The sequence below is a fragment of the Oncorhynchus gorbuscha genome, linkage group LG25, assembly GCF_021184085.1.
Source record: "Oncorhynchus gorbuscha isolate QuinsamMale2020 ecotype Even-year linkage group LG25, OgorEven_v1.0, whole genome shotgun sequence".
Taxonomy (NCBI): domain Eukaryota; kingdom Metazoa; phylum Chordata; class Actinopteri; order Salmoniformes; family Salmonidae; genus Oncorhynchus; species Oncorhynchus gorbuscha.
In genome coordinates this window covers 17,137,206-17,159,473 of record NC_060197.1, presented here as the reverse complement: position 1 = coordinate 17,159,473, position 22,268 = coordinate 17,137,206, and the positions used below count along the sequence as shown (strand labels likewise).

Genomic DNA, 22,268 nt, shown 5'->3' with positions numbered 1-22,268 from the left:
GATGTGCCATCCTGGATGAGCTGCACTACCTGAGCCACTTGTGTGGGTTGTAGACTCCGTCTCATGATACCACTAGAGTGAAAGCACCGCCAGCATTCAAAAGTAACCAAAACATCAAGCATAGGAACTGAGAAGTGGTCTGTGGTCACCACCTGCAGAACCACTCCTTTATTGGGGGTGTCTTGCTAATTGCCTATAATTTCCACCTGTTGTCTATTCCATTTGCACAACAGCATATGAAATTTGTCAATCTGTGTTGCTTCCTAAGTGGACAGTTTGATTTCACAGAAGTGTGATTGACTTGGAGTTACATTGTGTTGTTTAAGTGTTCCCTTTACTTTTTTGAGCAGTGTATGTACAGTGTGTGCAAATTAGTAAGATTAGGGAGGTAAGGCAAAAAATAGGCCAGTGGCGAAATAATTACAATTTAGCATTAAACAATGGAGTGATGGATGTGCAGATGATGATGTGCAAGTAGAGATACTGGGGTGCAAAAGAGCAAAACAAAATTAATAACAATATGGGGATGAGGTAGTGGGGTAGGCTATTTACAGATGGGCTACAGTGGGGCAAAAAAGTATTTAGTCAGCCACCAATTGTGCAAGTTCTCCCACTTAAAAAGATGAGAGGCCTGTAATTTTCATCATAGGTACACTTCAACTATGACAGACAAAATGAGAAGAAAAATCCAGAAAATCACATTGTAGGATTTTTTATGAATTTATTTGCAAATTATGGTGGAAAATGTATGTACAGGTATGTACAGGTATGTATGTACAGGTGCAATGATCGGTAAGCTGCTCTGACAGCTGATGCTTAAAGTTAGTGAGGGAGATATAAGTCTCCTGCTTCAGTGATTTTTGCAATCCGTTCCAGTCATAGGCAGCAGAGAACCGGAAGGAAACGCGGCCAAAGGAGGTGTTGGATTTGGCGATGACCAGTAAAAATATACCTGCTGGAGCATGTGCTACGGGTGGGTGTTGCTATGGAAACCAGTGAGCTGAGAAAAAGCGGGGCTTTACCTAGCAAATACTTAAAGATGACCTGGAACCAATGGGTTTGGCGACAAATATGTAGCGAGGGACAGCCAATGAGAGCCAGCCAACAAGAGCATACAGGTCGCAGTGGTGGGTAGTATATGAGGCTTTGGTGACAAAACGGATGGCACTGTGATAGACTACATCCAGTTTGCTGAGTAGAGTGTTGGACGCTAGTTTGTAAATGACATCGCCAATGTCAAGGATCGGTAGGATAGTCCGTTTTATGAGGGTATGTTTGAAGGAGGCTTTATTGCAAAAGCCGATTCTAGATTTAATTTTGTACTGGAGATGCTTAATGTGAGTCTGGAAGGAGAGTATACAGAGTTTAGTTGTCCACATATTCTAAGTCAGAACCGTCCAGAGTAGTGATGCTAGGCGAGCGGGCAGGTGTGGGCAGCAATTGGTTGAAGAGCATGCATTTAGTTGTACTAGCATTTAAAAGTAGTTGGAGGCCACGGAAGGAGTGTTGTATGGCATTGAAGCTTGTTTGGAGGTTTGTTAGCACAGTGTCCAAAGAAGGGCCAGATGTATACAGAATGGTGTCATCGTAGAGGTGGATCAGAGAATCACCAGCAACAAGAGCGATATCATTGATATAAACAGAGAAAAGAGTAGGCCCGAGAATTTAACCCTGTGGCACCCCCATAGACACTGCCGGAGGTCCGGACAAAGACCCCGCGATTTGACATACTGAACTCTATCTGAGAAGTAGTTGGTGAACCAGGCAAGGCAGTCATTAGAGAAACCACGGCCATTGAGTCTGCTGTTAAGAATGCGGTGATTGACAGAGTTGAAAGCCTTGGTCAGATTGATGAAAACGGCTGCACAGTACTGTTTAAAAAAATCTCTAGCGGTTATGATATCGTTTAGAACATTGAGTGAGGTGAGGTGCACCATGACCAGCTCAGAAACCAGATTGCATAGTGGAGAAGGTATGGTGCGATTCGTAATGGTCGGTGATCTGTTTGTTAACTTGACTTTCGAAGACTTTAGTAAGGCAGGGCAGGATGGATATAGGTCTGTAGCAGTTTGGGTCTAGAGTGTCTCCCCCCTTTGAAGAGGGGAACAACCGCGGCAGCTTTCCATTCTTTGGGGATCTCATACGATACGAAAAAGAAGTTGAACAGGCTAGCAATAGGGGTTGCAACAATTTCAGCGCATAATTTTTAGAAAGAGAGGATCCAGATTGTCTAGCCCAGCTGATTTGTAGGGGTCCAGATTTTGCAGCTCTTTCAGAATATCAGCTACAGTCGAAGTCGGAAGTTTACATACACCTTAGCCAAATACATTTAAACTCAGTTTTTCACAATTCCTGACATTTAATCCTAGTAAATATTCCCTGTTTTAGGTCAGTTAGGATCAGCACTTTATTTTTAAGAATGTGAAATGTCAGGATAATAGTAAGAGAGAATGATCCATTTCAGTTTGTATTTCTTTCATCACATTCCCAGTGGGTCGGAAGTTTACATACACTCAATTAGTATTTGGTAGCATTGCCTTTAAATTGTTTAACGTGGGTTAAATGTTTCGGCTAGCCTTCCACAAGCTTCCCACAGTTAGTTGGGTGAATTTTGGCCCATTCCTCCTGACAGAGCTGGTGTAACTGAGTCAGGTTTTTTAGGCCTCCTTGCTCGCACACGCTTTTTCAGTTCTGCCCAAAAATGTTCTATAGGATTGAGGTTAGTGCTGTTAAGTGGAGCAGCACAGGGGAAGCCAAGAGTAGACTCAGACCAGGAAACAGGGATGAATGAAGCAAGATATTTATTGTAACACAGGGAGAGATGAAGTGCAGATCCAGGGAAGCTTGGATGAGTTGAAAGGAAACCAGATGTGGAGACTGAGGTTGGAGTGAACTGGGTTGGGACAGGGTAAACAGGTCTAGAGGGGAATCCAAGGGAGTGATGATGAGTTGAATCCAGAACAGGGTAGCAGGATGTGGAACAGGAGACAGGAACCAGAGTCAGAGAGGCAAAACTGCAGTGAAAGGAGAAACAGGCAAGGAAATAGGCACAGCTCTTAAATAACAACAAATAGAAAGAAGCTTGACTGACTGAACGTAGATTACGATCTGACAGAGTGGAAGTGGCAGGACTGAGTCTTTGTAGAGGTCTTTATTATGGAACGGGTTGCAGCTGGTTGGGGAACTCCTCTGACTCCAGCACACCTGTCTCCAACCACACAATCACACACACACACAGAGAAGAAGAGGGAGAGGGAGAGAACTGGTGGAAAGGCTGCAGGTCAAGGAGACACCGGATGTCCACTAGGGGGTGTAGCAGGAGTAGATGTGACAAGGGCTTTGTGACGACCACTCCAATTCCTTGACTATGTTGTCCTTAAGCCATTTTGCCACAACTTTGGAAGTATGCCTGGGGTCATTATCCATTTGGAAGACCCATTTGCGACCAAGCTTTAGCTTCCTGATTGATGTCTTGAGATGTTGCTTCAATATATCCAAATACATTTCCTTCCTCACGATGTCATCTATTTTGTGAAGTGCACCAGTCCCTCCTGTAGCAAAGCACCCCCACAACATGATGCTGTACCCCAGTGCTTCACGGGTGGGATGGTGTTCTTCGGCTTGCAAGCATCCCCATTTTTCATCCAAACATAACGATAGTCCTTACGGCCAAACAGTTCTTTTATTCTCTCATCAGACCAGAGGACATTTCTCAAAAAAGTACGATCTTTGTCCCCATGTGCAGTTGCAAACCGTAGTCTGGCTTTTTTATGGTGGTTTTGGAGCAGTGGCTTCTTCCTTGCTGAGTGGCCTTTCAGGTTATGTCGATATAGAACTCGTTTTACTGTGGATATAGATCATTTTGTACCTGTGTCCTCCATCATCTTCACAAGTACGTTCATCTCTAGGAGACAGAACGTGTATAACGTATACAAACAGCAGATCCGTACCTTAATGGGTGGGGCGGGTTGCAGGAAAGTATATGTAGGTGGAAAGTGAGATAAAAATATATACGGAAAAAAAAAACGATGAGACCGACTATTTACATGGGACAAGACAAGACAAACACACGTCCGACTGCTACGCCATTTAATGACAGAACAGCAGACCCATTCCGCCTGCATTAAAGACAAGTCTGTCTTAAATGAGTCTGTCTTGTTTGTTGCAGCTGTGAGTGACCAGAGAGAGTGCTGGTAAATATACACTGGTGTTCAAAACATTAGGAACACCTTCCTAATATTCAGTTTCACCCTCTTTTGCCTTTAGAACAGCCTCAATTCGTGAGGGCAAGACTTTACAAGGTATCGAAAGCGTTCCACGGGGATACTGGTCCATGTTGACTCCAATGCCTCCCACAGTTCTATCAAGTTGGCTGGATGTCCTTTGGGTGGTGAACCATTCTTGATACACACAGGAAACTGTTGATTGTGAAAACCCCAGCAACGTTGCAGTTCTTGATACACTCAAACCAATGCGCCTGGCACCTCCTACCATACCCCGTTCCACTCACAGTGCCTTCGGGAAGTATTCAGACCACTTGACTTTTTCCAAATTTCGTTACGTTATACAGCCCTATTCTAAAATGGAATGGGGTATGGTCGGAGGTGCCTGGCACACCAGTTTGAAAAAAAATCTTCAGCAAAAAAAAAATCCTCAGCAATCTACACACAATACCCCATAATGACTAACTGAAAACAGGTTTTTAGACATTTTTGCTAATTTATTAAACATAAAAAACAAATACCTTGTTTACATAAGTATTCAGACCCTTTGCTATAAGACTCGAGATTGAGCGCAGGTGCATCCTGTTTCCATTGATCATCCTTGAGATGTTTCTACAACTTGATTGGAGTGCGCTTGGAGTTTTCCAAAAGGCACCCAAAGACTCTCAGACCATGAGAAACCAGATTCTCTGGTCTGATGAAACCAAGATTGAACTCTTTGGCCTGAATGCCAAGTTTCACGTCTGGAGGAAACAAGGCACCATCTCTACAGTGAAGCAAGGTGGTGGCAGCATCATGCTGTGGGGAGGTTTTTCAGCGGCAGGGACAGGGAGACTAGTTAGGATCGAGGACATCCTTGATTGGCCCAGCCAGAGCCCGGACTTGAACCCGATCGAACATCTCTGGAGAGACCTGAAAATAGCTGTGCAGCAACGCTCCCCATCCAACCTGACAGAGCTTGAGAGGATCTGCAGAGAGGAATGGGAAAAACTCCCCAAATCAGGTGTGCCAAGCATGTAGTGTCATACCCAAGAATACTTCATGCTATAATCACTGCCAAAATTGCTTCAACAAAGTACTGAGTAAAGGGTCTGAATACTTATGTAAATGTTATATTTCATTTTTTGGTTTTTCATAAATTAGCAATAAATTCTAAAAACCTGTTTTTGCTTTGTCCGTCTGGGGTATTGTGTGTAGGTTGATGAGGAGGAAAAAAAGATGTAATCAATTTTAGAATAAGGCTGTTACGTAACAAAATGTTGAAAAAGTCAAGGGGTCTGATTACTTTCCGAAGGCACTGTAAATATTTTGTCTTACCCATTCACTCTCTGAATGGCACACATACACAATCCATGTCTCAATTGGGTCAACGCTTAAAAATCCTTCTTTAACTTGTCTCCTCCTCTTCCTCTACACTGATTGAAGTGTAACATCAGTAAGGGATCATAGCTTTCACCTGGATCCACCTGGTCAGTCTATGTCATGGAAAGAGCATGTGTTCCTGTTTTGTACACTCAGTCTACATGCTGTTGTGTAAATTAGGACAGAGAGTGGCTCAGTCTTTCAGAGGGCAGACTGGGTCTCTATCTCTCTCTCACCATCATTTCTATTAACAGAGACCCAACGCCTGCAGCACTGTTGCTAATAGAGTCTGTTGTTGCAGTTAAAATGAACCCCTGGTAGAATAAAAATATGACCAGAGCAGAGATATTAAAATAATCTGCTAGGTAAGTGTTCAGAAGCATGTACAATTAATATGGAAATAACATTAATTTAATCCTAGATGGAAGAACAGGGAAAATGTATTAAGAAACAAACCCTGTAAAATGTTCATTTGTTTTTATTATGGATCCCCATTAGCTGCTGCCTTTGCAGCAGCTACTCGTCCTGGGGTCCAGCAAAATTAAGGCATTATACATTTTAAAAACATTACAATAGAATCATAACAGATTTCACAACATATTAAGTGTGTCCTCAGGCCCCTACTCTACTACCACATATCTATAATGTGTGTAATTAGTGTGTATGTTATGTGTTTACTGCATTCATGAGTTACTTGATGTGGAATAGAGTTCCAAGTAGTCATGGCTCTATGTAGTACTGTGCGCCTGTTCTGGACTTGGGGACAGTGAAAAGACCTCTGGTGGCATGTCTTGTGGGGTATGCATGGGTGTCCGAGCTGTGTGCCAGTAGTTCAAACAGACAGCTCGGTGCAATACCTCTGTCAATACCTCTCACAAATACACGTAGCCAGGAGAGATTGACATGCATTTATTAATGTTAGCTCTCTGTTGTCGTGACGTGACTATCATTAATCTGATGACTGTTATTTATTGAATCAAATTAATTATGTTTAATTGTTAGCCGATTAAATTAATCATGTAACAATTAACTCATTAGGGAAGATATGTTTCTTTTAAGAGAAGAGATGTTTAACAAGTTACTATATCCCGACTTAAACTCTAAAGATATACCGATATCTCTTACATCAATAACAGGCAAGTATTCATTAGTACCTCATCAGTCTCATTCTGAACATTGCATAATCCGTGGATCCGCAAGAACCCTAGCGCTTTTGAATATTCAGGACTACACAAATTGATTTAATAATTTATTTATGAACTAACTAAATAACAACACAGAATACCATACACACTTATATGAGGTAAAAGTCCATAGTGGACTGATACGATATGACGGCTTGTTACACAATGGAAAGTGGGTGGGAAAAGACAAAGAGAGGGAGAGACAAAGAGAGTCAACTTATTGTACATGTATTTGGAAACTACACTTACAGTAACCAGAATACTTAGCACCCTAACCACCACTCATTCGGATTAGGAATGCAATATATAATTCCACGTAGCCACTACCCCGACTATGGGTAGTGGCCTGATGTTGTCCACCAGAGGTCACAATGTCCTTAGTTGTAGAGCTTCTCTGCTTGAAGTGTTCATTAGAATAGTTACTTCAGACGTACCAACAGTTGTATCAGAGGGGATTGTCTTCCTTCCCCCCTTGTGTCTTTAGTAAAAAAAAATGTAGGACCATTTTTTCATGCACCACTGCAGACTGTGAATGTTCTGGTCTAGTCTTTACCTTCTTCACTTGTGTTGAGAGTTTCAGCGTTTCTAACCATTTCGTAACGTTCAGCTCCCACTGTACGTCGGCTGGTCTGTAGAGTTTAAAACATTTTCAGTTGTGTAGCCACTGCTCCACGCTGTCTGGTCTCAGTACAAAGTTTCTAACCATTTCAACGTGTGGACCACAGCCTCATGTCTTCTTGGTCTTATAGTTTTAACCATTCGTGACGTCTGGTTTACACCCTCCGTCTGCTTGGTCTCAATGGTTGGTTATTCAAGGTTCAGCTCCTGACCACTTTACATGCCAGTAGCAACCCGGCAAGTTTTGGTCTGTATGTTGATTCTTAGCGAGTCCTTTTAAGCACTCTGGCCAAAGTGGCGTTCCGTCATGCGGTCACGAACTCTGAGCTCACTTGGGCATGGCTACTGACTGGGCACAGTTTATAGGAAAAGCAATCATCTCATTTATGAGGCCAAAATCACATTGCTATCTTCACAAAAGTATTTACATATTTAATCATATATTTTAGTCTCCTCAACTTGCTCTATTTCCACATTATTCATTACAATATTTAGTTGAGGTTTAGGGTTCACTGAATGATTTGTTCCAAATACAATGCTTTTAGTGTTTGAAAAATTCAGGATGAACGAAGTCCTTGCCACCCATTCCGAAACTAACTGCAGCTCTTTGTTAAGTGTCGTGGTAATTTCAGTCGCCTCTGGTAGATGTCGTGTATAGTGTTGAGTCATCTGCATACATAGACATACTGGCTTTACTCAAAACCAGTGGCATGTTGTTAGTAAAGATTGAAAAAAGTAAGGGGCCTAAACAGCTGCCCTGGGGAATTCCTTATTCTACCTGGATTTTGTTGGAGAGGCTTCCATTAAAGATCACCCTCATTAGTGACCATGCTTAAATTCATGGTGGATTAGGTTCATACTGAGACATTTTTTTACTCCTGCACTAAACAATAAAATGATGTGCATATGTCAATGTTACCGTTATCTTTATCTTGGCCAGGTCGCAATTGTAAATGAGAACTTGTTCTCAACTTGCCTACCTGGTTAAATAAAGGTGAAATAAATAAATAAATAAAACCTTCAGAACATGTTTATTTTATTTTTACCCCACTTTTCTCTCAATTTCGTCATATCCAATGATGATCTTGTCTCATCGCTGCAACTCCCCCCTCGGGAGAGGCAAAGGTCGAGCCCGCTTGACCCGGAAGCCAGCCACACCAAAGTTTCGGAGGAAACACCGTTCTGCAGGCACCCGGCACGCCACAAGGAGTCGCTAGAGCGTGATGAGACAAGTAAAGCCCCCTGGTCCCTCCCCTAACCCGGACGATGCTGGGCCAATTGTGCGCCACCCTATGGGACTCCCGGTCACGGCCAGAAAACCCGCGTCTGTGGTGACGCTTCAAGCACTGTGATGCAGTGCCTTAGACCACTGCGCCACTCGAGAGGCCCCCCAGAACATTACACTTAACCATTAATATTCAGAATAGTACGGCATATTCAGTATTGAGTCAGACAGTAGAATACAGTGCAGATAGAGTACAGTATGATACAGTAGTAGAGCAGGGAGTACTCACAGGTGTCTGTTGCAGGTGGAGTTGACCATTGAGGGGTCAGTGGTGTGGAGGGTGACAGGAGGGGTGTGTTGGGCAGACAGCAGAAACCCAATGGCCAGCAGAGACAGACTCAGACATGTACCTAGGAGAAACAACACAGTCATACACATACAGTCTAAACAAACAGTGTACTGCTTTAGACATAATATGGGTTACTACTAGTGCCTGTGTAGTTACATGTATTACAATTTCACATAGTCCATGTAATTCCATTCAAATCTATCTGTGGAGCTATCTGTGAAACGTATACTGTGATCCAATATGCCTATTCACATACACTAAATGTGTCCCTGAATCATCAGGATCCATGCGTTCATCTCTACCCTGACCCTCTGACCCTTACCAATGATGCTCCCCAGGGTGAGTTTCCTGCGGCCAACCCTCTCCACTAGCCACACCCCCAGTAGGGTGAACAGAAAGTTGGTGAAGGCTGTGACCCCAGCCAACCAGATGGCCACCTTGTCATCCCGCACTCCCGACATCTGCAGGATGGTGGCGCCGTAGTACCTGCACAGAGAGGAGAAGGTGTTCCATCAGTCAAAAGAACCATGGAGAAAGAGAGAGAATTTGGCCCATCTTGATATAATGTATCTCTATGGTGGTGCCGCAGTACCTGCACACAGAGGACAGGATATGGTCATCATCAGACACCACATGGCTACCGTGTAATGAGAGAGTTTGGCTAAGTTTGACACTAGCTGGACGCCATGTTGATGCACAAAGACAATAGGGTGGTGGCCACTATCTGGCCATGCTGGAAAGAAGAGCCAGGTAGTAATGTCCTTCTGGAATGGCCATCTACAGACTATTGAGGAAAGGACAGGAAACCCAAAGGTCATTTCAATTGTGTGTTGTATTGCATTGGATTGTCCCTCTCATGCCAATAAAGCTTGAGAGAGCGAAACAGAATTAGGAAACAGATTGAAAGAGACAGATCATCATGTACTAATGATTCTCTCCATAGAGAAGAGGTACACTCCATTATGTTCTTTAGTTGAGTGACCACCAATCAATCACTGGTAAGGCAATCAACCCTAAATAGACACAATGAGCAGAGTCTCCATCCATCCACCCCCTTCACTCGTGTCTGCATGTGTCCCAAATGGCACCCTAATCCCTACATAGTGCACTACCTTTGTCCAGAGCCCTATGGGTCCTGGTCAAAAGTAGTGCACTATTTAGGGTGCCATTAGGGACGCACACACTCTGGTGTCACTGTCTAATTAAAGTGCCACTTTTCTGCCTGGAGGATGCTGAACTCTTCAACTAGGCAGATTACACCTCATCAAGCTCGACAGACAGGGCCTCTAAACATTCTCTCCTTGACTTGCTTCATTGCTAGCGTGCCAGGTGATAGAGACGGGGGGAGGAAGATCCTAGCCCTGTGGAACTTATAGACGCCCAGAGAGCTGCTCAAGGTAGAAGTTGACACAGATCTAGGATCAGATTACCCTACAGTGGCTGACAAAAATAACTCGGACCGCACATCAGTGGTTAAGGGAAACTACGCCGCTCTCTGATCAACCCTCTCCCTGCCTCACAAGGCAGCATCCCAGCCTCTGTAGAAAAACACTGTCTGCTCTCCAGGTTAAATGAGAAAATACAGACACTCGGAACGCAACGCAACGATTCGTACCAAAAAAAGACGAGAGGAAAACATTCATTAAAAAAGTGAAAAATAAAAGTAATTCCCTTTCCTTTCTCTCTTGCTCCCTCACTTTGTCACTCATTCTCTGCAGAGAGCAGTGAATTAGCATTTTGTTTTTCCCATGTCTAAAAAAGCATCTGCACCCGTCTGCTCTTTTTCAAAACAAAACACTCCTACTGATTGCCTATTTGCATAAATCTTTCCTTTATGTAAGTCAGCCAACATGTTTCTCAACTTGAGACTAACTTCAATACTTCAGAGTTAAAGTACAGGTGTAAGGGGTCACGAGGACCACACACAGGGTCAATAAAAGTCAAGCAAAGCCCACAGCAAGGGCAATAACCACATGCAGCGATGTAACATGTTGGGCGGAAGGCAACAAAGCCGCCTGATTTCTGTCTCGCTTCTCAGAGGCTTTCAATCTCAGTATGCATCTGCCCACACACACACATAAACATAGTATGACTGATAAGGGGTTTGTAGTAGTATCGGGTGTAAAAGCTCTCTGCAGTAGAGGCCCGCTAAGCTCCATCTCAGGTCTGAATCAGATTGATTAAGAAGCAGCAAGGCCAGCTGGAAGGGAAGCACAGCTAACCAGCCCAGTCAGCTACCCTCTGCTCTAACAGAACACAGCATCACCACCACACCATATCCACAACAAACATGATATAACCAGCTACAAAGAGTGCTGTAAATAAGTGTACTGTGAAACACTTCTAACATGGCATCCAAATACTGCCATAATACAGACTATTGGGTGGAAAACACATGGTGCCAGTGAAAAATCATAGTCTCAAACAGAGTTTGCCAAATTGTGTGTATCTTTAGGCTCTGGGTTCATTCCAGAAATGTGGAATAAAATGGATTTCTTTTTGTGGGTGAGACCCCCTCCCAGGCCACTTGCAGAGGGAAGAATTAACCTTCCCCAGACTCTTCTAACGATTAAGCGATCATGTTTCCGGTTCCGGTTGGAGCGAGTGGTCGCATCTGCACTTCGCTCCCGCGGGTAGTATAACTTTTTCATTATATATATTTCATTATATCACAACGGTTTGATTTGTCTAATCTTAGCAATTTCTTCTCAGCTAGCTACATAGCCGTCTTTGTATCAAAGATAATTGCGTAATTATCGTATTTCGCCGTCCTAACGTAGTCTTCACTAGCCAGCTAGCTAACGTCCACTGATTAGCTGCACTGGAGAAACTATTACACTCAACTGAACGACTTGATTAGTGTAGTGTTAGCTAGCTACATAGCTGTCTTTGCTGTCTTCGTATCATCGTATCCAAGATAATTGTGTTGTTTAGGTTTAGAGTGTGTAGTCTTAGAGCGATTATCTTAATTTACCGAGGTTAGCTAGCCAGCTATTTGTCGTCCTTAACGTAGGTGACTCTGCTAGCTAGCCAACGCTAGCCAACGTCTTCTGTATAGAACTCAACTACCCGGTCGCATTCACAGGTAGTATCACATTTTCACTTCATTTCATTACAGTACAACGGTTTGATTTGTTTGATCGTAGCTAGCTACTTAGCTAGCTACATAGCCGTCTTTGTATCAAAGATAATTGTGTAGTCTAGAGCGATTTTCTAGGTTCGCTAGCCAGCTATTGTCGTTCTTTTAACGCAACGTAACGTAAACAACACTGCTAGCTAGCCAGCTAGCCCCCGAATAGCAACACTGCAGAAACTATTACACTCAACGGAACGACTTGATTAGTGTAGTGTCAACAACGCACCCACTGCCAGCTGGCCTACTTCAGCAGTACTGTATCATTTTAATCATTTTAGTCAATAAGATTCTTGCTACGTAGCTTAACTTTCTGAACATTCGAGACGTGTAGTCCACTTGTCATTCCAATCTCCTTTGCATTAGCGTAGCCTCTTCTGTAGCCTGTCAACTATGTGTCTGTTTATCCCTGTTCTCTCCTCTCTGCACAGACCATACAAACGCTCCTCACCGCGTGGCCGCGGCCACCCTACTCTGGTGGTCCCAGCGCGCACGACCCATGTGGAGTTCCAGGTCTCCGGTAGCCTCTGGAACTGCCAATCTGCGGTCAACAAGGCAGAGTTCATCTCAGCCTATGCCTCCCTCCAGTCCCTCGACTTCTTGGCACTGACGGAAACATGGATCACCACAGACAACACTGCTACTCCTACTGCTCTCTCTTCGTCCGCCCACGTGTTCTCGCACACCCCGAGAGCGTCTGGTCAGCGGGGTGGTGGCACCGGGATCCTCATCTCTCCCAAGTGGTCATTCTCTCTTTCTCCCCTTACCCATCTGTCTATCGCCTCCTTTGAATTCCAAGCTGTCACAATTATTAGCCCTTTCAAGCTTAACATCCTTATCATTTATCGCCCTCCAGGTTCCCTCGGAGAGTTCATCAATGAGCTTGATGCCTTGATAAGCTCCTTTCCTGAGGACGGCTCACCTCTCACAGTTCTGGGCGACTTTAACCTCCCCACGTCTACCTTTGACTCTTTCCTCTCTGCCTCCTTCTTTCCACTCCTCTCCTCTTTTGACCTCACCCTCTCACCTTCCCCCCCTACTCACAAGGCAGGCAATACGCTCGACCTCATCTTTACTAGATGCTGTTCTTCCACTAACCTCATTGCAACTCCCCTCCAAGTCTCCGACCACTGCCTTGTATCCTTTTCCCTCTCGCTCTCATCCAACACCTCCCACACTGCCCCTACTCGGATGGTATCGCGCCGTCCCAACCTTCGCTCTCTCTCCCCCGCTACTCTCTCCTCTTCCATCCTATCATCTCTTCCCTCCGCTCAAACCTTCTCCCACCTATCTCCTGATTCTGCCTCCTCAACCCTCCTCTCCTCCCTCTCTGCATCCCTTGACTCTCTATGTCCCCTATCCTCCAGGCCGGCTCGGTCCTCCCCTCCCGCTCCGTGGCTCGATGACTCATTGCGAGCTCACAGAACAGGGCTCCGGGCAGCCGAGCGGAAATGGAGGAAAACTCGCCTCCCTGCGGACCTGGCATCCTTTCACTCCCTCCTCTCTACATTTTCCTCCTCTGTCTCTGCTGCTAAAGCCACTTTCTACCACGCTAAATTCCAAGCATCTGCCTCTAACCCTAGGAAGCTCTTTGCCACCTTCTCCTCCCTCCTGAATCCCCCGCCCCCCCCCCCCCTCCTCCCTCTCTGCAGATGACTTCGTCAACCATTTTGAAAAGAAGGTCGATGACATCCGATCCTCGTTTGCTAAGTCAAACGACACCGCTGGTTCTGCTCACACTGCCCTACCCTGTGCTCTGACCTCTTTCTCCCCTCTCTCTCCAGATGAAATCTCGCGTCTTGTGACGGCCGGCCGCCCAACAACCTGCCCGCTTGACCCTATCCCCTCCTCTCTTCTCCAGACCATTTCCGGAGACCTTCTCCCTTACCTCACCTCGCTCATCAACTCATCCCTGACCGCTGGCTACGTCCCTTCCGTCTTCAAGAGAGCGAGAGTTGCACCCCTTCTGAAAAAACCTACACTCGATCCCTCCGATGTCAACAATTACAGACCAGTATCCCTTCTTTCTTTTCTCTCCAAAACTCTTGAACGTGCCGTCCTTGGCCAGCTCTCCCGCTATCTCTCTCTGAATGACCTTCTTGATCCAAATCAGTCAGGTTTCAAGACTAGTCATTCAACTGAGACTGCTCTCCTCTGTATCACGGAGGCGCTCCGCACTGCTAAAGCTAACTCTCTCTCCTCTGCTCTCATCCTTCTAGATCTATCGGCTGCCTTCGATACTGTGAACCATCAGATCCTCCTCTCCACCCTCTCCGAGTTGGGCATCTCCGGCGCGGCCCACGCTTGGATTGCGTCCTACCTGACAGGTCGCTCCTACCAGGTGGCGTGGCGAGAATCTGTCTCCTCACCACGCGCTCTCACCACTGGTGTCCCCCAGGGCTCTGTTCTTGGCCCTCTCCTATTCTCGCTATACACCAAGTCACTTGGCTCTGTCATAACCTCACATGGTCTCTCTTATCATTGCTATGCAGACGACACACAATTAATCTTCTCCTTTCCCCCTTCTGATGACCAGGTGGCGAATCGCATCTCTGCATGTCTGGCAGACATATCAGTGTGGATGACGGATCACCACCTCAAGCTGAACCTCGGCAAGACGGAGCTGCTCTTCCTCCCGGGGAAGGACTGCCCGTTCCATGATCTCGCCATCACGGTTGACAACTCCATTGTGTCCTCCTCCCAGAGCGCCAAGAACCTTGGCGTGATCCTGGACAACACCCTGTCGTTCTCAACCAACATCAAGGCGGTGGCCCGTTCCTGTAGGTTCATGCTCTACAACATCCGCAGAGTACGACCCTGCCTCACACAGGAAGCGGCGCAGGTCCTAATCCAGGCACTTGTCATCTCCCGTCTGGATTACTGCAACTCGCTGTTGGCTGGGCTCCCTGCCTGTGCCATTAAACCCCTTCAAGTCATCCAGAACGCCGCAGCCCGTCTGGTGTTCAACCTTCCCAAGTTCTCTCACGTCACCCCGCTCCTCCGTTCTCTCCACTGGCTTCCAGTTGAAGCTCGCATCCGCTACAAGACCATGGTGCTTGCCTACGGAGCTGTGAGGGGAACGGCACCTCAGTACCTCCAGGCTCTGATCAGGCCCTACACCCAAACAAGGGCACTGCGTTCATCCACCTCTGGCCTGCTCGCCTCCCTACCACTGAGGAAGTACAGCTCCCGCTCAGCCCAGTCAAAACTGTTCGCTGCCCTGGCCCCCCCAATGGTGGAACAAACTCCCTCACGACGCCAGGACAGCGGAGTCAATCACCACCTTCCGGAGACACCTGAAACCCCACCTCTTTAAGGAATACCTAGGATAGGATAAGTAATCCCTCTCACCCCCCCCCCCCCCCTAAGTTTTAGATGCACTATTGTTAAGTGACTGTCCCACTGGATGTCATAAGGTGAATGCACCAATTTGTAAGTCGCTCTGGATAAGAGCGTCTGCTAAATGACTTAAATGTAAATGTAAATGTAAGCTGCAGGTTAATTCTTGGACTCCCGGGGAGCTCACAGCCCAATTACATAAATTACACTGCCCACTAAAACATTCTGCTAACATGTGGCCCTCTATCACAGGTGGTGAGATGGACAAATGGCGATGATATGGTAGATTGTAGATAATAACAGCCTGTGCTAATTGAAATTGCTGTGTTCAATTTGTAATTAAACGTAATACATTTTAGACCAGGGTAACTACTCTGAACTGGACACAGATGGCAGTACAGATGTCATTTGTCATTTCTGACCAGTCTGGAAGGTCTCAGACACTCAATAAAGCTGTCATTCATTAAAAAAAACATTCAAATGATATAGCCTATGTATGACGACCGGAGTGGACGAGAAGTCTGAAGCTCTGTAGCCAAAACTGCTATTAATCCAACACAACTAAAAAACACACATGGTTTTATCTTTGATACATAATTGGTCAATTTTAACTTAAACAAATTCAGAGTTAGCCTACAATTACAGTTAATTTGTACTGGATTTTGAATAGCCTAATAATAGGGCGATAGCCTAATTAATAGGCTGGCACATTACCTTTAGCTACAGAGTATCTCACTACCATGTGTTTCCATCTGCTCCCCCTCTCTCCATCATTCCTTTCTGCAGCATGCAGAGAGAGGGGTTGCCAACAGCTTAATGTAAACATGTTACTATAGATGTTCCAGAACAGATTTCACTTGCTTTCCCAAATCAAGCACTGGGTAGCTACAGGAACAGGGTTGGAGAGCCCATGGCATACAGAGTTTTGGGCGGAATATCACCTGTCACGAAGCTACCTGACATGAGTGAAACGAACCGGCCCCTATTCGCTATTCGAGTTTAAATACGGATTAAATGTATTTTTTCTCTTGTCACTGTTCCTGCCCGTTTGATAATGGGTCATTCTAAATCAAAACAAATTTGACATTATTTTTTTAATTTGAATTTTACCCCCTTTTTCGTGGTATCCAATTGTTAGTAGCTACTATCTTGTCCCACCGCTACAACTTCCGTACGGGCTCGGGAGAGACGAAGGTCGAAAGTCACGCGTCCTCCGAAACACAACCCAACCAAGCCGCACTGCTTCTTAACACAGCGTGCATCCAACCCGGAAGCCAGCCGCACCAATGTGTCGGTGGAAACACCGTGCACCTGGCGACCTTGGTTAGCATGCACTGCGCCCGGCCCGCAACAGGAGTCGCTGGTGCGCGATGAGACAAGGATACCCCTACCGGCCAAACCCTCCCTAACCCGGACGACGCTAGGCCAATTGTGTGTCGCCCCACGGACCTCCCGGACGGCGGGAGACTCTGGGCGCGAACCCAGAGTCTCTGGTTATTAAAGACAATATTAAATTGAGAATAGTCTGTTGAGTGAAAATATGATAAATTGGACGGAGAAGTGTGTGCAGCCTGAGGCAAGGAACAGAGCACAATCTTTTTTGTGTGACTTTCACAAAACATCAATAGCCTAAAGTTGCATCATGCAGCCTATATATCTTTTGACTTCAAGGGAATTTTATGGTTTGTATCATTCACAACTAAAGTTGCCAAATAACTCTAAATCTAGGTTATAGGACCTGTTTCAAATCATCACTTCTATGCTCAAAATAGCCACTTCATATGTGCACTCTCGCTCTGAATGGGAAAAATATCCTTTCTATTTTATTCAGCTAAGTTCAGTTATAATCTTCTTATTATAAAATAATTTAACATAAAATAATGGCAAGGGACTTATGAGAATGTCTTGTCAGCGAAATGAACAAACCTACAGCCTATTACATGGCACATTGCCTACTGATTGTTATCTGGCTAACTCATATTCTGTTCTTTTGAAATACATTTTCTTCGTATCATGTTTCTTTAACCTCTTTGGGCTAGGGGTCAGTATTTGGATGTCTGGATGACAAGCGTGCCCAAAGTAAACTGCCTGTTACTCAGGCCCAGAAGCTGGGATATGCTTATAATTGGTAGATTTGCATAGAAAACACTCTAACGTTTCTAAAAACTGTTGAAATAATGTCTGTGATTACAGAAAACTGATATGGCAGGCGAAAACCCGAGGACAAACCATCCAGAAAAAAAATATTCAGCCCACCATTGATTCCTATGGCTGTCATTTATATGGCTTCCACTAGATATCAACAGTCTTTAGAAAGAGTTTCAGGCTTGTTTTTGGAAAAAAATAGTTAGAATTTGTAGTTTTTCTAAGTGACTCCCATTTTGGCTGTAGTGTTTTTTACGCGTTCTGGTGAATGCGCATACTTTGTTGTTTATCTCCGGTAATGACAATAACGATTCTCCGTCTTAAATTTGATTGTTTATTTACGTATTAGGGTACCTGAGGTTTGTGATGTATCTGGGACCTTTTGGAGTGCCAACAGAAGAAGATCTTCAAAGGTAAGTGATTTATTTTAATCGCTATTTCTGACTTTCATGGCGTATCTGCCTGGTTGGAAAATGTGTTTAATGCTTTTGTGTGCTGGGCACTGTACACAGATAATAGCATGGTGTGCTTTCGCCGTAAATCCTTTTTGAAATCTGACACGGCAGCTGATTTAACAAGAAGTTAAGCTTTTAACTGATGTATGACACTTGTATTTTCATGAATCTTAAATATGACTATTTCTGTCATTTGAGTTTCGCACTCTGCAATTTCACCGGAAGTTGTCGAAATGGGACGCTAGCATCCCAATGATCCGCAAGAAGTTAAACCTGCCTAAAATAAATAATGGATTTACTGTGATGGTGTATATTCAATTCAAATGTAGATGTTCCAAAGGCGGCATCGGCAGCTTGCATGCGTAGAGGCCTAGAGATGCTAAACGTGTTTATGTTAATTAATGCTCAATTACCGCGAGACTGCATGGACACAATAACAGACTTACCGCGGTGTGATAATATGGATCAAAGCTGAGAGAGAGAGAGAGAGAATAAAGAAAAGAGGAGAGAATTCTTGTTCTCAGTATGGGAGGAGAAAAAAAAGAAAAGCCAGTTCCATTCACCATGGTAACCACCATCTTTAATAAGTGATATCTAGTAATAGGTCAGAAATATGCCATGGACATGTTCAATTACAACCCTCTAACACACTCTTCCGCACACCCTTCTGCACCCCACAATTGCACACCCCTCTACATCCATCTATAGCCCTGTACATCTGATGTCTGTGGGGATCACTTGGGCCAAGTGTAGGATAGGGACAAATACACAGGACTGTTCCATATATTGGTCTGAGAGTGAACTCTGGAATGCAAATAGTACAAGACGCCATACAGCTAAGAGAAAGACAGGAAGATGGAGAAGAGACGAGAGGTAGATAGACTGAAACAGATGTGGAAAGTGACTGAGTGACTGAGTGAGAGTCATCAAGTGTAATAATCAAGTATTCCACTGCATTAGCTATGGTGCTTATGCTCAAATTGTGCGGCAACGACTGCTGTAATGCATTTTCAAGCTGTTTACGCTGTGACTCTTACATTATTACATTCTCTCAGTGTAAGATTGTGCACTTATGCAAGTATAACAAGCTCAATAGGAACATCACAGTGGAGAGAAACAAATCATTACATAAACAAGAAACACTCATCTGCTACTTGAGATGTTAGGAAAAAAGTGTAGTTAGGAAAAAAGTGTAGCTAGATAAACATCGGCAGACTTTGATTGGGTTTGAAGGAGGACACACAAGCTGGCTCTTGAAAACCAAAACACACAAGGTGGCATGGTAGACTCTCTCTCTCTCTCTCTCTCTCTCTCTCTCTCTCTCTCTCTCTCTCTCTCTCTCTCTCTCTCTCTCTCTCTCTCTCTCTCTCTCTCTCTCTCTCTCTCTCTCTCTCTCTCTCTCTCTCTCTCTCTCTCTCTCTCTCTCTCTCTCTCTCTCTCTCTCTCTCTCTCTCTCTCTCTCTCTCTCTCTCTCTCTCTCTCTCTCTCTCTCTCTCTCTCTCTCTCTCTCTCTCTCTCTCTCTCTCTCTCTCTCTCTCTCTCTCTCTCTCTCTCTCTCTCTCTCTCTCTCTCTCTCTCTCTCTCTCTCTCTCTCTCTCTCTCTCTCTCTCTCTCTCTCTCTCTCTCTCTACACTGTGGTAAGTCTGTTATTGTGTCCATGCAGTCTCACGGTAATTGAGCATTAATTAACATAAACACGTTTAGCATCTCTAGGCCGCCACGCATGCAAGCTGCTGATGCCGCCTTTGGAACATCTACATTTGAATTGAATATACACAAAAATCCATTATTTATTTTAGGCAGGTTTAACTTCTTGCGGATCATTGGGATGCTAGCGTCCCATCTCGACAACTTCCGGTGAAATTGCAGAGTGCGAAACTCAAATTACAGAAATAGTCATATTTGATGGAGGTTATGTAACAGGGTGGCACCCTATTCACTATAGGCTCTGGTCAAAAGCAGGGCACTATATAGGGAATATAGTTCCATTTCAGATTGTGCCAGTGGCTGTATGTATAATGTGAGAGGAGCAGGCAGAAGGTGTGAAATGGCCTTCAGAACCTCTGTTCTAAAAATAGAACTTGCACTCTGTCTGCACTCCACTGGCTATCCTCTGTAGTATATTCACTTCACACCTTTCTCCTCTCTCCACTCCGACATGAAGACAAGGTGACAACACAGATGTCAGAGAGTGGACGAGGAAGAGAGAGTGGACGAGGAAGAGAGAGTGGACGAGGGGAAAGAGGGGTATGAGGTGGAGTATGAGGAATGGAACGTCAGGGTGGAAGGGAGAAGGATGGAAGTGGTGTCTGAAAGAGATATGTTTGTGTGCACTCACCTCTGAGGCTTGGCTGCGCGGGCAAAATAGAGATAGGTGGATGAGAGGAAGAAAATACAGAGGAGTGGGCCTGTACGTGTTTGTGTGTGACCTGGAGTTAATCACATGGCCAGGAAGAACTCCTGTACAATGAATTCTACTCATAAGAAAGAAAACTTTTCCCCCTCACCTCTCCTCCCCTCTCGCCTTCATCCTCACCCCTCTGCTCCCCGCTCACCTCTCTCTGACGACCTGTCGTGCTCCAGTCCATTTCACTAAAGGTGAGAGGGACATAAGTTGTTCACTTACGGCTGACATTTACAAATGCATTACTGGAGCTTCATTGAATATGCTCCCAATTGTAAAGGATTAAAGAGGGAAAGAGAGAACTAGCTGAAAAGCCCACTCCTTCCCAAGAGATAGATTCTGGGTCCCAAATGACACCCTATTTCCTACATAGCGCACAACTTTTGACCAGTGCTGCGAGGGCTCTTGTCAAAAGTAGTGCAGCCAGAGAAAGGTACTTGGAGGGTCTAAGGACTCAGCAAACAATAACACCATCAGAGCTCCTTTATTAAGGCTGGCTATGCTGTTAGCTGACAAAGACAAAACAAGATGATATTGTTTGGAAAGGTCATGATGGCCTGATCGTTAAAGCGGATGGATGCATTGGCAGCCTCAGTGTGACATGAGGAGTGTGCGTTTGTGTCAACTCAAATCAAATATTCGTCACGTACACTGTTTACAGCAGGTATAAAAAGTTCAGCAAAATGCTTGTGTGCTTGCTCCCATAACATTGCAGTACAATAATCAATAATAAGAGTAAAAAAATACTAATTATAATAATAATAGTATAGGTAGTATGCATAGTATTTACAAATATATTGGATAGTGTTTTGGTCACGCAGTTGAATAGATCGTGTATACTAGAGAAGCAGCGTTGACCGTGTGTGTGTGTGTGTGTGTGGGTGTGTGTGTGTGTGAGAGACACGAGGAGTGAGAGGACCAGCTATCACATCCCTAACCAATAACCACTCATGACTGGGAGTTCAATGGCACAATCATTTAAGCACATCGATACTCACAGACAGCACACTAACCAGGTAACAATAATGCAATCATACCAATGCAAGAGAGGGAGGAGGGGAGGGAAAGAGAGAGAAACAAGAGAGATAGAAAGCATAGGGGCCTAAGAGCACTCAGAGAGAGCGAGAGAAAGGGAGAGAGAGACATGGAGAGATGGAGGCGAGAAATATCTCTCTTGGGAACTGGCCTATTTCTCTCATGAAAGGAGACGAATGCATTATCACACTCATGTCGAATGCTGCTGAACAATGAGACGCACAGAGACAAGAGTTCACTAGACACAGAGAACACCAGGATACTGCTCAACTCTGCTCAAGCCTGTACAACTACACTAACAAACACGGTGACGCCTACACACCTCTAAAGGAAAACAACAGCAACTACTGTATGTTAGTGTCCAGAGTTTTTCCTGGTCAGGTGGGCCAGACAGTCAAAAAAACAAAACAAGTACCACAACAAAGTCATAACAGTCTCCGAAAATGAACTACAACAGCAAAAGCAACACACACCACAACAACATAAACTTTGACACACTTAGAGAAGATAATAAAATAACAATTAGCACATCTAAAAAAATATTTAAAAATAGGTTGTTGTGGATGGGTGTTATTGTGTGTGAATATTACCGTAGGCTAATTACACACAGCTATGTGATCACAGCTATGTGATCTGCATAAGCGGCATGAGGCCTTTCTACTACGATAGCCTACAAGCTGCCTACAAGCTGCTTATCAACTATAAGAAATACACAACAGACTGTCATCAGTCATCAAGGGCAATACAAGGGTGACACACACAGAGACAGACACAAACACACACACGAACGACTGGA

General features: G+C 44.7%; 1 protein-coding gene across 1 annotated transcript in view; it reads right to left on the bottom strand.

Moving 5' to 3' along the window:
• LOC124013650 (proton myo-inositol cotransporter-like) overlaps positions 1 to 22,268 on the bottom strand; it is a 72,677-nt gene that overhangs the window by 5,693 nt on the left and 44,716 nt on the right. Inside the window, exons 5-6 of the mRNA XM_046328018.1 lie at positions 9,284 to 9,447; positions 8,902 to 9,022 (exon numbers count right to left, since the gene is read on the bottom strand). Coding sequence (XP_046183974.1) covers positions 8,902 to 9,022; positions 9,284 to 9,447 — 285 coding nt within the window. The remainder of the gene's footprint in view (positions 1 to 8,901; positions 9,023 to 9,283; positions 9,448 to 22,268) is intronic.